The sequence below is a fragment of the Vombatus ursinus genome, unplaced genomic scaffold, assembly GCF_900497805.2.
Source record: "Vombatus ursinus unplaced genomic scaffold, bare-nosed wombat genome assembly UNPS02014837.1, whole genome shotgun sequence".
Taxonomy (NCBI): Eukaryota; Metazoa; Chordata; class Mammalia; order Diprotodontia; family Vombatidae; genus Vombatus; species Vombatus ursinus.
In genome coordinates this window covers 4,687,918-4,704,512 of record NW_020954615.1, presented here as the reverse complement: position 1 = coordinate 4,704,512, position 16,595 = coordinate 4,687,918, and the positions used below count along the sequence as shown (strand labels likewise).

Here is a 16,595-nt window from a genome sequence, read left to right as displayed (position 1 = left end):
AAATCTAAGTTCAAATCTGGTCCCTGACATTTAATAGCTGTGTAACCCTGAGCAAGTCACTTTACCCCTATTTGCCTCATCTGTAAAATGGGGACACACTTGAGAAGGAAACAGTAAACCACTAGTATCATCTAGAAAGTCATGAAAGAGTTGGACGTGAATACCAAGAACACTGAAGGCTTAGGTGACCCACCCACAGTCACTCAGACCAAGCAGTCATTCAGATAAGTGATGCAGAGATGGCACTTGAGCCCAGATCTCCTTGCCTCTCATCCCAGCATCCTCCACACCCCACAGCCTCTCAACTGAGCATTCACAAGCTTCATCATTTTAATTTTTTTTTTTAGTTACAGCAAGGAGAATTACCTTCCCTTCTATTGTGTGAGAAAAAAGGCTTCAAATTGGGACACATGTGGCAATATCTTGGGAAGCCAGTGGAATCCCACTACAATCCAAAGACTCCATTAAGGGAAATACAATAAAGTAGGGAAAAAAAAAACCTGAGTGTTCAGTCAGAAGCCCCAGATTCAAATTCTGGCACTGCTGTTTATGAGTTGGGAAACTTATGAGAGAGTCATAAAAGGTCTGAGAACCTCAGTTTCAACCTTTGTACACTGGGCACACAGGTCTATCACCATCTACCTCACAGAGTTGTTCTGAGGAAGGCATTTGGAAAATGCTCTTGAAATTTTCATTTTTCTTGTTGTTCTCAGCTATATGGGGATTGGCTTTGTTCTGCTTGGTCTCAAGGGGCAGAAGTAGGAGCAATGGGTTTAAATCATAAAGATGAGTTCTGGGTTTGAGACTGGGAGTTGGGAAGGGGCAGTTATAGAGCTATGGGAAAGTGGAATGAGGGGCTTTGGGAAGTACGGGGGAGAGATGGGTCTCCACTTTTCAGGTATACTATACAAACAATGGCTTTTCAGGTAAAGGAAATTTCTGGAATGGCCACTCTTTTCTGGTGCACATAGTGGCTAAGCTCTAATTTCTAGTCATAGAGAGTCGCTGGAGCACTGAATGAAGTGCTTTGACCTCAATCACACAACCAGAATGTGCCAAGGGAGACCTCGGATCCAGGTGTTTCTGATTAGATGGTCTCTGGTCTGAGGTCAGTCAATCCCACGAACCTTTATAAAGCACCAGGCACTGTGCTGGCATGGGCAGCTAGGTGGTACAGTGGATAGAACAGTGGATCTGGAGTCAGAAAGATCTGAGTTCAAATCCAACCTGACATTTACTAGCCGCATGATTCTAAGAATTCACTTAACCCTGTTTGCCTCAGTTTCCTCATCTGTAAAATGAACTGGAGAAGGAAATGGTAAACCACTCCAGTATATTTGCCAAGAAAACCCCAAATGGGATTACAAAAATTCAGACATGTCTGAATAACACCAACATACAAAGAAAAAGAATAAAAATGTCACCATCTTCAAAGGGGGAGACCACATGAATATAAATAAATCCATACCTGATACACACATGATACATACAGAATAAATGGGAGATAAACTCAGGAAGACCCTAACAGCTGGAGTGGGGGGCCAAGGAAATGGCTCCTACAAAAGACCCAATGCAATGTGAGTCCTGAAGGAAGCCAAGGATCCCAAGTGGTTGAGTTGAGGAGACAGCCCGTGCACACACATGGAGTTAGCAGGTAACAGGTCATGTGTGAGGAACACCATGTAGGCATGGAGCAGATGTTGGCAGTTCATGTAGACATGGTGATTCTGAGTGTCATAAAAAAGAACTTCGAGGTCACAGAGACAAAACTTTTAATTTGGCAGGAAACTCTTCCTCAGAGGAATGACTTGGTGGGGGTCACAGAGCTAGTTAGAGGCAGAGCCAGGACTTCTATTACCACCCTTTCCACTATCCACAGTGAGTATCTCCTTCATTTCTCTTGGATATATTCACATTTTAGCATTTTAGACCTCCTTGCTCATGAACACACATGCACACGCGCGCACACACACACACACACACACACACACACACACACATACACCCCTTTCACTGAGATCGTCATCACACAGTAAGTATCAAAATTGGATTTGAACTTTGAACTTGGGGGGGAGTGTTCAACTTGATTACTGTGAGTTCTTTTACAGCTCTAAGCTTATGATCCCAGATCTAGGGAAGATTTAATTTTCTACCATACACACTGCCTTCCATTTCTTTAAATAGTCTCATCCCCCCCACTTTCCCCTGTGATTTCTAACTTGTTTAGTTGTATATCAATAATGATAAAAACAGAGTTGCTTTTGGAAGTGATGGGTTATAAGGAATTAATGTATCTATTTTATAGTTGAGGGAACAGAGGCTAAATGAGTTGCCCATCATCAAAGAACTAGCAAGTGTCAGTGGTCAGAGTTGAACCTAGATCTTACTAACTTAAAATTTCAGTCTCCCGAAACCATAGCTCTGACTGCCCTCTAAAGCAACATGACATCTGTCATTGGCACAGTGATCTTTCTGGCCCATGGGCTGACCAACCCAAGCGTAACAAGGTAGACCTGTCCTGAACACACACATACTACATAAGACATTAAGTAGATTGGAGACACTCTCACTGGAGGTCTTCAGGCAGAGACTGAATGGATGGCCACTTGCCAAGGATATTATAGTGGAGATGTTTGAACACATGCAAGTTTGATCACTGAGTGTCCTCAGTGAAACTGAGATGCTGTGATTGAACCTTTGACTTGATCTTAGAATGTCCTAGCTCCCTGTTCCCTGGAGGACTTCAGGTCTGGCAGTGGGATCACTTCTTGAGAGTGGTACAGAGGGGATTCTCAGTCAGGTATGGCTTGGACTAAATGGCCTGAGTCTCCCACCAAAGTCCTGGGACCTAACCACTGTGGTTTAGCCCTCAGTGGCATGGTGCCCTCCTCCTTGATGGCCAGCTTGATATGTTGGCTTGATGAACGTTTGTTGGGTAGCTTTTAGAGAGGACTCTTTCAGCTCCTAACTTGACCTTTTCCCAGCTATGATAATGCTATGACTCATGACTGCCTGAATCAATGTCTTTCAACTTTAAAAAGCAGATACTATGAACACCAATTTAGTATGAAATAGTGAATAGGGCACCAGATTGAAATTCCATCTCAGACACTCACTACCTGTGTGACCTTGGGGAAGTTTCTTCACTCCTCTGTACCTCAGTTTCCACATTTATAAAATAAAGGGTTAGACTTAATCTCTAAAACCCCCTTCCAGCTCTTGATGTAGATCCTAAGAACAGGAGAAAAAGATTATGGGAGGAGAAAAATGCTCCCCAGACACTCCCAAGGGCCACAGACCCTGATAATGAGCTTACCTGGTACTTGAACAAGGATCCCGACTGTAGCCAGCAGTAGCCCAGGGTGCATACTGTCGAGATGCCCAGTTCAAACTGCTTGACTTGGCCGCACTTGGTTTGGCTTGGCTCAGCTCAGCTTATCTCAGTTCTCCAGGGCACAGCTAGGGAGGCTCCCACGGGACTCCCGCCTGAGAGAGAAGCTCTGCCTCTGCCTGCTTCTGCCCCTACATGAGGAAGTGTTTACTCAAGGTGTTGCACAACCTTCCAGCTGGGCCCTGGCACAAAGAAACCAGAGTGGTTCTACATGCAGAAGGCCTCATGGCTCACTGCTTCTCCAATTACCGGCCCCCACTTTTTGTCTTCCTTTTGAAAGGAGAGAGTGTCAGACAATGTAAGGGAGGCTGCCAGCATTTGGGAAGGGAAAAGTAGAGAAGGGAAGGGAAGAGGGAAGAGGAAGAGGGAAAGGAGGGAAAAGGAAGGGAAATGAAGGCAAGAATTTTCAGAGAGAGCATTTATACCTCAGAAATTGGCAAGTACTAAAATTTATGAATTGATTTATTGATTTATCCTCTGGCTGTGCCCCATGCCTAGAATGCTTCCTCTCCTTATCTCTACCTAGTGGTTTCCCTGGCTTCCTTCAAGTCTCAGGTAAAATCCCACCTGCTAAAGGAAGTCTTTCCTGACACCCTTAATGCTACTATCTTTGCTTTGTGGACTATTTCCTTTTTATCTGTCAATAGCTTGTTTATGCATAAGTTGTTTGACTGCTATCTTCCTCATTAGACTGTGATCTCCTCAAGGGCAGGGACTGTCTTATGACTTTCTTTGGATCCCCAGTGTTTAGTACAGTGCCTGGCATTTAATAAATGTTTATTGAATGACTGTTACTTAATAAAGTGATGGAATGAATATCAATAAACTTAAAAGTGTGACATGTATTCTTTTTGAGATTCTGTTGTTAAATATTTATCAGCACACCACTGTTTGAAGTCAGCATCCAACTGAGACTAGATCCAGCACCAGTCATGTGCCCCATGGGGTTTTGAGGAACCACAGGATTACAGGGCTAAAGCTAAAAGAGATATCAACATCATGGAGCCATAGGACCATATATGTATAAATTTATGAATGGATATGAGAGATTACATGGCAAAACCTGTTTTTGTTGTTATTGCTGTTCAGTTGTTTCAGTCACGTCTAACTCTTTGTGACCTCATTGGGGTTTTCTTGGCAAAGATACTGGAGTGGTTTGCCATTTCCTTCTCCACCTCATTTTGCAGATGAGGAAACTGAGGCAAACAGGATTAAATGACTAGTCCAAGGTCACACAGCTAATAAGTGTCTGAGGCTAGATTTGGACTCAGGAAGATGAGTCTTCCTGACTCCAGTCCTGGCACTCTATCCAGTCTGCCACCTAACTGCCCCCATTTGGAGGATATTAATTTGTTATTGCTGAAGATGATGTTTTGGGGAGGAAAAAGTAGGCAAATACCAAATTCTTATGCTAAGGACAGATCCCAGCATTTACTATATGCTCAAAATTTTTTTAAATAACTTTTTTTTTAATTTTCCAAACTTCTTAGGCCCAGAGAGTGCTTTCTCATGAGGGAGTAACCAAAGGAGAAGCTGGCCACACCCAGTGCCATTAAGGATCAAGGAATGGGAGCAGTTTGTCCATTAATTGAGTTACCAGATTCATTATACAACTGGAGTATGGAAAGAATTTGAGACTTTGGTCAGCTAATCCAATTGGGCCAGAGACCATATCCACCTCCCTGCCCAGGAGAGAAGAAATCTTATTGTCCCTGTTCATGATGTGTATAACATAATTTAAAGGATCTCTTGGACTCAGCCAGTGCCATCCCTCCAAGGTGTTCAGAATTCTTTACACACACAGAGCATGGTATTCCAACAGCATCTCTCTGAGATATGGTGGGGCAGGGCTGGGTAGGGAGGGCAGATATCATCCTCAAATATGCTTCCCTAGTCAGAAAAAAAAGCCAAAAGCAACCATGTGTCCAAATTCACAGTCCAAGGAGGCATCAAAAGCAGATCTCTCAATCTGAAATCTTGTGTGCAAATGCTCGCATCACAAGATCTACTCAAGAAGGGTTTTCAATGAAAATGGAGTCAGAGAGAGAAGATGCTAAGGTGCCTTCTTTAAGCCACTATGAGTACAGGTGATGAAAGAGGGAGGAGAATATTCTTGGTGAATTTCAGTGATCCTCTCAGTTAATCAGTCAATCAAGAAGCATGTGTTAAGCTCCTACTATGCCCTTGGCACTGTGCTAAGTACTGGGGATCCAACAAAAGGGAAAAGATAGCTCTTACTCTCAAGGAATGTATGTGTAAGTAAGCTACCTACAGAATAAATTGGAAATAAGAGGGGGGCATTATCAAAAAGAGGGAGTAGAAAAGTCTCCCTATTCAAGGTGAGATTGTAGGTGTGACTTAAAGGAAACCAGAGAAGCTGAGTAAACAGAGAGAATTCCAGGAATGAGGGACATCCAGTGAAAATGTCCAGTATCTGGAGAGGGAGTGTCTTATTCTAGGAACAGTAATGGGATTAGCATCTCTGGGTGCCATTTTATGTGGAGGGGAAAGAGGAGAAAGAGTCTGGAAAGGTAGGAAGGAGTAAGGTTATAAAAGACTTTCAAAGACAGAGGGTTTGATTTGCTCCTGGAATTGTTGGGAGACACTGGAGTTTGTCGACTGGGCAGGAATGAGGTGCTTGGGGACATAGCCTAACCAACACTTTAAAAAGATCCCTTTGACAACTGAGTAAAGATGGACTGGAGTGGACAGAGACTTGAAGTGGGGATATCAAGCAGCAGGTTATTGCAGTAAGCCAGGTCTAAGGTAAGGAGGCTAGCACTAGGACTGTGCCTGGGCTAGTGATTTCATTGAAAAAAATATTTAAGAAGAGAGTTAATAAGAATATACATACATATTTTTAAAAATCATCATAACTATACAATAACATTGAAATAGTTTTAAAATGACTTTAAAGGTTATTATCTTAATTTTACAGAAAAAAATAAATTGGTCCTTGCAAAGGTGAAGAACAAGAATATTTATATAGTGCTCTAAGGTTTGCAAAGCACTTTATAATTGTCATTTCAATTTACACTTACAACAATCCTGATGCTACTGTTATTCCCTTTTTACAGATGAGGAAGTTGAGTCAGGCAGCAGTCAAATGGCTGTCCCGGGGTCACAATGCTAATGAGTATTTGAAGCTGGATTTGAAAACAAGGCTTCCTGCCTCCAATTTTAATACTCTATCTATCATGCTACCTAGCTGCTTCAGTGAAGTAACTCAACCAAAGTCACTAGCAAGTGTCAGATGTGAGATTCGAATCCAAGTCTTCCCTGACTCCAAATTCAGGACCACACTGTACCAACTTGCTATCTGACAATAATAAGTCATGGCTTCAGATTTCTATAGGGAAATGTATACAAGATCAATTAATAAATCAATCTACAAACATTTATTAAGCACCTTATATGCCAAACATTGGCAGAAGATACTCTGCATTCAAGTGGCTTATGCTCTAATGGGGAAGATGACATGTACATGTATAAGTATATGTGGAGGGACATTGTCTGTCAAGCAGATATTCTGCTATGAGAAAATCCAGAAACCAGAGTGGACAGCATGGTGAAGAGCAGATTTTGTTTTCTTCCCAATCCCACTCCCATTATAGCCTTCCCTGCTACTCATTTTCCATTTCCTGGAGAGGTATCATTGAAGTCCTATTTATTTAATGCTGTTTTAGCCCTTCCAAATATCCTTGAGGGCAAGGACTATTTCCTCATTCCTTTGTATTCTTAGAACTTAGCACAATACCTGGAACCTAGAAAAGCAATTAATAAACTCTTGTTGAAAGGACTTCTGTGAGGCAAGATGGCAGAGTACTCAGAAAGTCACTGTCACTCTCCCTTATTGATCCCTGGGGGGGGGAGAAAATAGCACACCAGGAAAAACCTGGGAACAGAGAAGCAAGTGGAAAGATGGGGTGAAGCAACCTTTTTACCTGGGAAACTTGGAGGATCACTAAGAAAGGTCCATCTCACTCGGGGAAAAGGGGAGCACACCCCAGGACAGGAAGCACGCTAGCAAGCCAGCAACAAGCCCCACCACAGAAAACCAGTGAGAGATTCTGAACCCCAGAACAGTGGAGCAGGAAAACATCAACACCAGGACCCCCTGTGTGCCCTAGCATAGACAGGGAAACTGGCAGTATCCAGCTCAGAGAACTACCATATGTGCCAGCACAGCCCTGGGCAGGCAGGATTCTCCCAGCAGTGGCCTCCCCAGTGCTTCAGTGAACACTAGGGTGGGTGGGTATCTTCCAATGACCAGACACCCATGTGCTTCAGTGTAGCATTGGGGAAATGCAGAAAAGCCCCACCTGGCCTCAGCACATGCAAGACACCACCACTACCACAGTTCAGCACCAGGTAAGCTGCCAGACCCCTACAGCCTCCAGGATCTAGCACCTGAGATCCCAACACAAAAAGCCAGTGACCAGGTCCCTGGGCCCCAGCACAAGAAGCTTGGGACAGTATACCCTGTGCCCCAGAAGTGGAGCTCAGCTTTAAAAGCCAGGAAACAGGCAAACAAGATGAACAAGAAGCAAAATAACACTGACCATAGGCTCTTTCTGTGGGGCAGGGAAAATCAAAACACAGACTCAGAAGAGGACAACGTTGTATCAAAGAGAAATAAGAATTGGTCTCAAGCTGAAAAAAGCCTTTTTGGAAGAACTCAAGAAGGATTTAAAAAGTCAAATAAGAGAAGTAAAAGAAAAATTGGGAAAAGAAATGAGAGGTATGCAAGAGAGAGTTAACAGCTCAGAAGAACAAGGACAAAAACAATGTAGAAAACAATTCTTTGAAAAATACAATTGGCCAAATGGGGGAAAAAATCCAGTGAACAGAAGAACTCCTTAAAAAGTAGAATTGGCCAAATGGAAAAAAATGGTACTAAAGCTAACTGGAAAAAAAAAAAACAACAATTCCTTAAAAATTAGAATTGGGTAAGTGGGAGCTAATAACTCTAGAAAACAGCAGGAATCAGTCAAACAAAATCAAAAGAATGAAAAAAATGGAAGAAAATGTAAAATACCTCATTGGGAAAACAATTGACCTCAAAAATAGATCCAGGAGAGATAATTTAAGAATTATTGGTCTACCCAAAAGCCATGATCAGAAGAAAAAAAAAGCCTGGACAGGATCTTTCAAGAAATTATCCAGGAAAACTGCTCAGAATCCTAGAACCAGAGGGTAAATCAGTCATTGAAAGAATCCACCTGAAACAGACACCAAAATGAAAACCCCAAGAAATATTGTAGCCAAGTTCCAGAATTATCAGGTCAAGGAAAAAATATTGCAAGTAGCCAGAAAGAAACAATTTAAATATCATGGAACCACAGTCAGGATTATTCAGGACCTTGTAGCTCCATTATTAAAGGTTCAGAGGGCTTGGAATATGATGTTCCAGAAAGCAAAAGACCTTATATTACAAGCAAGAATCAACTACTCAGAAAAACTGAGCATAACCTTTGAGAGGAGGAGATGAACATCCAATGAAATTGGGAACTTCTAAACTTTCTTGATGAAAAAAACAGAGCTGAACAGAAAATTTGATCTTCAAATACAAAACTCAAGAGAAGCATAAAAAGGTAAACAGAAAGAAAAAAACATGATATTTAATAAGGTTAAATTGTTTATATCCCTACGTGTGAAGATGATACTTCTAACTCCTGAGAACTGTATCTTTATTTTTTTGTTTTGTTTTGTTTTGTTTTTATTTTTTATTAACAAATTTATTTATAGATTTCAACATTTACTTCCTCAAGATTTTGAGTTCCAAATTTTCAATCCATCTTGCCCCTCCCCCCACCCCAAGTTGGCATGCATTCTGAATACTCCTTCCCCTAGTCTGCCTTCCCTTCTATCTCTCCCCCCTTCTCTTAACCCCTTCCCCTTCTATTTTCCTGTAGGGCAGGATAGATTTCTGTACACCATATCCTGTATTTCTTATTTCCCAGTTGCATGTGAAAACATTTTTTTTAAACATGTGTTTTTAAAAATTTGGGTTCCAAATTTTCTCCCTTCCTCCCTCCCTACCCACCCTCATTGAAAAGGCAAGCAATTCGATACAGGTTATACATGTGCAGTCATGAAAAACACTTCCATAGTAGACATGCTGTGAAAAACTAACTCTATTTCCCTTAATCCTATCCTGCTGCCCATTTATTCTATTCTTTCTTTTGACCCTGTCCCTCCTCAGAAGTGTTTGCTTCCAATTACCCCCTTTCCCAATCTGTCCTCTCTCTATGATTCCCCTGCTTACTTGTCCCCTTCTCCCCCTATTTTCCTGTAGGGTAAGACAGATTTCCATACTCAATTGAGTGTGTATGTTATTCCCTCCTTAAGTCAAATTCTATGAGAATAAGATTCACTCATTCACTCTCACCTTCCCCGTTTCTCCTCCATTGTAAGAGCCTTTTCTTCTCTGTTTTTTTTTGTAAGATGGTTTACCCCATTCTACCTCTCCCTTTCTCTGTCTCCTAGAATAATCCTCTCTCATCCCTTAATCCCTTAATTTTATTCTCCAAATATGACCCCTTCATCTTCAACTCACCCTGTGCCATCTATCTATCTATCTGTCTATCTATCTGTGTGTGTGTATGTATATATATATATATATATATAATATATATATACACATACATACATATAATTTTTCCCACCAACTATCCTAATACTGACAAAGGTCTCATGAGTTACAAATATCATCTTTCCATGCAGGAATGTAAAGAGTTCAACCTTAATAAGTGTCTTATAATTTCTCTTTCCCATTTACCTGTTCATGTTCACTTGAGTCTTGTATTTGAAAGTCAAATTTTCTATTCAGTTCTGGTCTTTTCATCAAGAATCCTTGAAAGTCCTCTGTGTCACTGAATGACAATTTTTCCCCTGAAGGATTATACTCAGTTTTGCTGAGTAGGTGATTCTTGGTTGTAATCCTATTTCCTTTGCCCTCTGGAATATTGTATTCCATGCCCTGTGGTCCCTTAATGTAGAAGCTACTAAATCTTGTGTTATCCTGATTGTGTTTCCACAATACTTGAATTGTTTCTTTCTGACTGCTTGCAATATTTTCTCCTTGACCTGGAAACTCTGGAATTTGGCTACAATATTCCTAGGAGTTTTCCTTTGGGGATCTCTTTCAGGAGGAGATCAGTCGATTCTTTCAATTTCCATTTTGCTCTCTGGATCTAAAATATTGGGGCAGTTTTCCTTGATAATTTCTTGAAAGATGATGTCTAGGCTCTTTTTTGATCATGGCTTTCAGATAGCCCAATAATTTTTAAATTCTCTCTCCTGGATCTATTTTCCAGGTCAGTTGTTTTTCCAATGAGATATTTCACATTATTTTCTGATTTTTCATTCTTTTGGATTTGTTTTACAGTGTCTTGATTTCTCATAAAGTCACTAGCTTCCAATTGCTCTATTCCAGTTTTTAAGGAAATATTTTCTTCAGTAATCTTTTAGACTTCCTTTTCCATTTGGCCGATTTTGCTTTTTAGGGCATTCTTCTCCTCATTGGCTTTTTGAACCTCTTTTGCCATTTGGGTTAGGCTATTTTTTAAGTTGTTATTTTCTTCACTATTTTTTGGCTCTCCTTTAGCAAGCTATTGACTTATTTTTCATGATTTGCTTGCATCACTCTCACTTTTTCCTCTACTTCTCTAACTTGCTTCTCAAAATCCCTTTTGAGCTCCTCCAAGGCCTGGGACTGATTCATATTTTTCTTGGAAGTTTTGGATGTAGGAGCTTTGGCTTTGTTGTCTTCTTCTGGTTGTCTGTTTTGATCTTCTTTGTCACCAAAGTAAGATAATATAGTCTGACTCTTTTTGTGAGGTTTGCTCATGATCCCAGCCAATTACTTGAGTTTTAAACTCTTTGTTAAGGTAAGAGTCTATTTCCAATGTGGAGAATGTACTGTCCCAAGCTTTGGGGTTTGTACAGCTGTTTTCAGAGATACTTTTAGGGACCTGAAAATTTTCAGCTCTTCCAAGGTGCTATGATAAGGGTCAAGGTGTTTCCTCTCCACCACCACTACAAGCTCCACCATGCCAGTACTCCTCCTCACCCCAGGACTGCCCCTCATAACTGTGACCCAGATCCAAGCATGGGCAAAACAAGAGATTCCTGCCTCAGCACTGGCAAAGAGATCCCTGCAATCCCTCTCTGATCAGCCACTAGGTTCCCCCTCAGTCTGTGGGCCAGAAGGTCAGGAAGCAGCCGCTGACCACACTCGGGACTTGCGGCTGAGACCTAGCTTCTTCTCTCACTGCTGTCACAGACTTTTCCCACTGACCTTCTAAGTTGTCTTTGTTGTTTGTGGAAATCGCCATAGTTGCCCACAATTCAGTCCTCTGAGGCCTGCTCCAGGTTCGCTGTGGCCTGAGCATCCATGCTGAACTGTGCTCCTCTCCCTGCCTGGCGTGATAAACCTTTCCAATCAACCATCCAGGTTGTCTTGGGCTGGAAATTTGTTTCACTCTATATTTTTGTGGGTTCTGCTGCCTTAGAATTTGTTTAGAGTCATTTTTATAGGCATTTGGAGGGGTTTGGGGGAGAACTCAAGCAAGTGACTGCTTTTACTCCGCCATCTTGGCTCCACTGCCAGAACAGTATCTCTATTATGGCATTTAGAAGGGGTATACATAAATAGAAGGTGTGAATATAAGTTGACTTTGATGTGATGATAAAAACAAAATAATTAATACATGAAAAAAGGGTTTGTACTAGGAGAAGAGGAGAGGAGGAGGCAGAAAAGGATAAATTACATCACATGAAGAGGTGCAAAGACCTGTTACAGTAGAGAGAAAGAGGGAGGGGGGAGAGATTGTTTGAACCTTACTCTCATCAGATTTGGCTCAAAGAGGGAATAACATGCATACTAACTTTCCCCATAGAAAGTAGGAGGGGAATGGGGAAAGTAAAGGGAGGGGGTGAATAGAAGGGAGGGCAGATTGAGGGAGGTGGTTGTCAGAAGCAAAACACTAGTGGGGAGGGAAAGGGAGAAAGGAGAGAGAAAAGCATAAACAGGAGGGAAAATACAATAGAGAGAAAGACACAGTTAATAATCATAACTGTGGATGTGAATGTGATGAGCTCTCCCATAAAACAGAAGCAGATAGCAGAGTGCTTTAAAAACCAGAATCCTACAATATATTGTTTACAAGAAACAAATTTGAAGCAGACACACACACACAGAGTAAAAGGAAAAGTCTGTTGTAGAATATATTATGCTTCAGGTGAAGTTAAAAAAAAAACAACAGGGGTAGCAATCCTTATCTCAGACAAAGCAAAAAACAAAAAGAAATCTAATTAAAAGAGATAAGGAAGGACACTACATCCTGCTAAAATGTACAATAGACAATGAAATGATATCATTACTAAACATATATGCACCAAATGGTATATCATATAAATTCTTAGAGGAGAAATTAAGTGAGTTATAGGAAGAAATAGACAGCAAAACTATGCTAGTTGGGGACCTCAACTTCCCCTTCTTGCAACTAGATAAATCAAACTACAAAATAAATAAGAAAGAAGTTAAGGAGGAGAATAGAATTTTAGAAAAATTAGATATGATAGACCTCTGGAGAAAACTGAATGGGAATAGAAAGGAATATACCTTTTGCTCAACAGTACATGGCATCTACACAAAAAACTGACCATGGAAAATGGAATCCACATCCAGAGAAAGAACTATGGAGTCTGAATGTAAATAGAAGCATACTATATTCTCTTTTTTGTTAATATTTTTTCTTTCTTGTGGTTATTACCTTTGGTTCTGAGTCTTCTTTACAACATAACTAATGTGGAAATATGTTTAATATGATTGTACATGCATAACCTATATTAGATTTCATGCCGTCTTGGGGAAAGGGGAGGGGAGGGGGGAAATTTGGAACTCAAAATCTTATAAATGTGAATGTTGAAAACTAAAAATAAATAAAAAATCACAAAAAAGTTCTTGTTGATGGATTCATTGATTTGTTAATTTTAATAGAGTTACCAGACAAACTATTCAGAGGAACATTATATTAAAATGTATCTAGATTTTAGCAAAGCATATGACAAAGGATCTCATGGTGTCCTTGAGGTGACCATGGAAAAATGTGAACCTGAAGAAATGACAACTAGATCAATGCAGAATTGGTTGAAATGTCAGACTAAATTATTAGTTACTAACAGTTCAAAGTCAGTAATTACTAGTGGAATGTGCCAGGGACCTGTCCTTGAACCTGTGAGACTTTACTGTTCTTATCAATGACTCAGAAAAAGTCACAAATGCCATAGTCATCAAATTATCAAATGACACAAAATAAAGGTTATAAATATCTCTACAGGCTAGACCAAGAACTACATCCAATCTAGTAAGGTGAAATGTAATAGGAATGAATATAAAGTCATATTTCAGTTCCAAAAATCAATTTCACAAGTAAAAGATGGAGGCAAGCATTTCTAGATAGAAGCGTATCTGGAAATGATCTGAAGGACTTTAATGGACTGCAAATACAAGATAAATGATGAAATTTGGAAGCAAACAATAATGACAAAACTAATGTCACTTTAACTATATTGTAAATTGTTGTTGTTCAGTCATGTCCAACTTTTTGTGACCCTGTGTACAATACTGTCCATGGGGTTTTCTTGACGAGGATAATGGAGTGATTTGCCATTTCCTTCTTCAGTGAATTAAGGCAAACAGAGGTTGTGTGACTTGTCCAGGATCGTACAGCTAGTAAGTGTCTGAGGCTGGATTTGAACTCAAGTCTTCCAGACTCCAGGTCCAGTGCTTTATCTACTGAGCCACCTAGCTGCCTCCACATGAAATATTAGCCTCCTCTTACAAATTAGCATTGCTCAAAAAGAAGGAGGTAATAAAGCTTTTGTATCAGACTCTGGTCAGACCTTATCAATATTAATGCAGCAATGCAGAGCTTTTATTCTTCCTGTTTGATTCCTTAGCTCATTCTCTATCAAAGCTATTCCACACTTCTCTTCTCTTCTCAGGCCTACCATTCCTTCCTTACCTTCCTTGACCAGATGATGATTTTGTCTCTTACATTAGTGAAATAATTGATGTCCTTCTACATCAGATCTCTATTCTTCCATTCTCATCATCTCCAAACTCTTTAACATCATCTTGCACTCTCTTGTCTTTTTCCTCTGTCTGCAAAAAGTGACACTTCTCTTTGCATTTGTCCCCATCCAATCCGTCTTTGACAGTAGATTGTATACTTAGTCATGTCCACTTTCTCAAATCTTCAACTTTTTCCTACCTACTGCTTCCTTCTCCACTACCTTCAGACATGCCCAAGTCTTCCCCATGATTAAAAAAGCCATTTCTTAGACTCTACTAACCCTCATAAATATTGTCCTATATTTCTTCTCCTTTTCTCAACCAAAGACCTTGAAAAAACTGTCAACACTCGCTGCCTCCTCTTCTTTCACTCATTCTTCAATCCTTTGCAATCTGGCTTCCAACCTCATCACCCACTCAAATTTCCCTCTCCAAAGTTTCAAAATTGGATTTTTTACACTGTTAAATATGACATTCTCTCATCCTTGCTTTCTACTATGTTTGAAACTCTGTTGAACAGAGCTCAGAATAATGCTTGGCATTTAATACACTCATAGTAAATGCTTGTTGTTGACTTGACCACATTCTTTTCCTGGTTACTTGCTCCTCTCTGGCTTTCTATGACATTGCTGTCCCTGCTTTTCCTTCAACCCATCTGACCACTGCTTCTCAGTCTCCTTTGCTGGTTTATCATCTGTGTCTTCTCCCCCTAACTGGACATTCCCTAGGCTCTTTTCTCTTCCTTGGCAAATTGATCAGCTCCCATGGTTTTAACTATCATTTCTATGTGCCTGACCCACAGCTACATAAATATGGAGCCCCAATTTCTCTACTGAGCTTTGGCTGCTGAATGCGCATCTCTAGAATGTTCTACATTCAAAAACAGGCCATAACCCTGGACTCCTCACTCTCCCTCACCCCACACTCCAATAAGTCATCAAGCCTTGCTATTTCTACCTCCACAAAACTCTTGCATTAGACTTCTCCTTTTTCACTCACCCATTGACCACCTTAGTTTGAGCCCTCATTGTGTCCTGCCTAGATTATTGTAACAGCCCCCTCAAGGAAGCCTCTTGGCTTGATTAATAAATACTTGTTGTCTCCTCTCCATCCTTAAATCTTTTCACAACCTGTCCTCATCTATCTTTCCTACCTTATTGTACAGGACTCCCTGTCCTATACACTCTTCAGTCTGACAAATAGGCCTTTTATTTTTTTCCATTCAAAATATTATATCTCATTTTTGTACCACTGTACTGGCCACCCCATATACATGGAATGTACTCCTTCCTCACCTTTATTTCAAAGAGTATCTTCCTTCCTTTAAGATGCCTGAATCTTTAAGAACCATGAACTCCATGAAACTTCTTCAAATCTCCCCCAAAGCTAGCACCCTCTCCCTCAATTTATCTTGTATCAATAACTTCATATATATTTGTATTTAGTCTTTCATATTTAAATTATTGTTAATTTCCATGTTTAGCCAAACTTTAGTTGCTGATTGACTGAATCGATGTACTAATCATTTCCCACAATGTAATCAACTGCACATAAACATTCCCATCTGTTTAGCAGTGGATTTCTCTTCCTTTTCCCCCCATTTATTGTCAAGGGAGACTGTTTTGAATAACTCTGGATGTCATTTAAGAGACACTTATATCATTCATTGGCTGAAGCTCTTTGAGCTTCCCATTATGGTGATTATTCTATATTGGGCACTATTATACAGGAAACTAATATAATAAAGGTCAGTGTTTCTACCTTTTTCCCATTTTACATTTCCTACCATCAACAACTTGTTAAGTAAGTTCAGTTTCAATACAAACCAATGTAATATTTCCCTTTTATTTCCTTTTCTTCCTTTTCTTTCTTCCTGATTCCAAAACCAGTGCTCTATCCACTGAGTCATCTAGCTGCTCCAATGGAAAGGTTAAGTAACTTGTATGTGATCAACGAACTCATGTATTAAAAACAGCATATGAACACAGCCCTTCATGACTCTACATTTATTAAGAATTTATTCATCTGCTACTGTGAGCATTCCATTGAGCTAGACAGTAGGGATACAAAATAAATAGATAGATAGATAGATAGATAGATAGATAGATAGATAGATAGATA

The 16,595-nt window shown here is 40.2% G+C and overlaps 1 protein-coding gene across 1 annotated transcript in view; it reads right to left on the bottom strand.

Annotated features, from left to right (window-relative positions):
* The window catches only part of ADAM28 (ADAM metallopeptidase domain 28), a 90,754-nt gene extending 87,237 nt beyond the window's left edge, over window positions 1-3,517 (bottom strand). Inside the window, exon 1 of the mRNA XM_027840028.1 lies at window positions 3,317-3,517. Within this exon, the coding sequence (XP_027695829.1) occupies window positions 3,317-3,368 (52 nt within the window). The 5' untranslated portion in view covers window positions 3,369-3,517. The remainder of the gene's footprint in view (window positions 1-3,316) is intronic.
* Window positions 3,518-16,595: the final 13,078 nt, after the last annotated feature.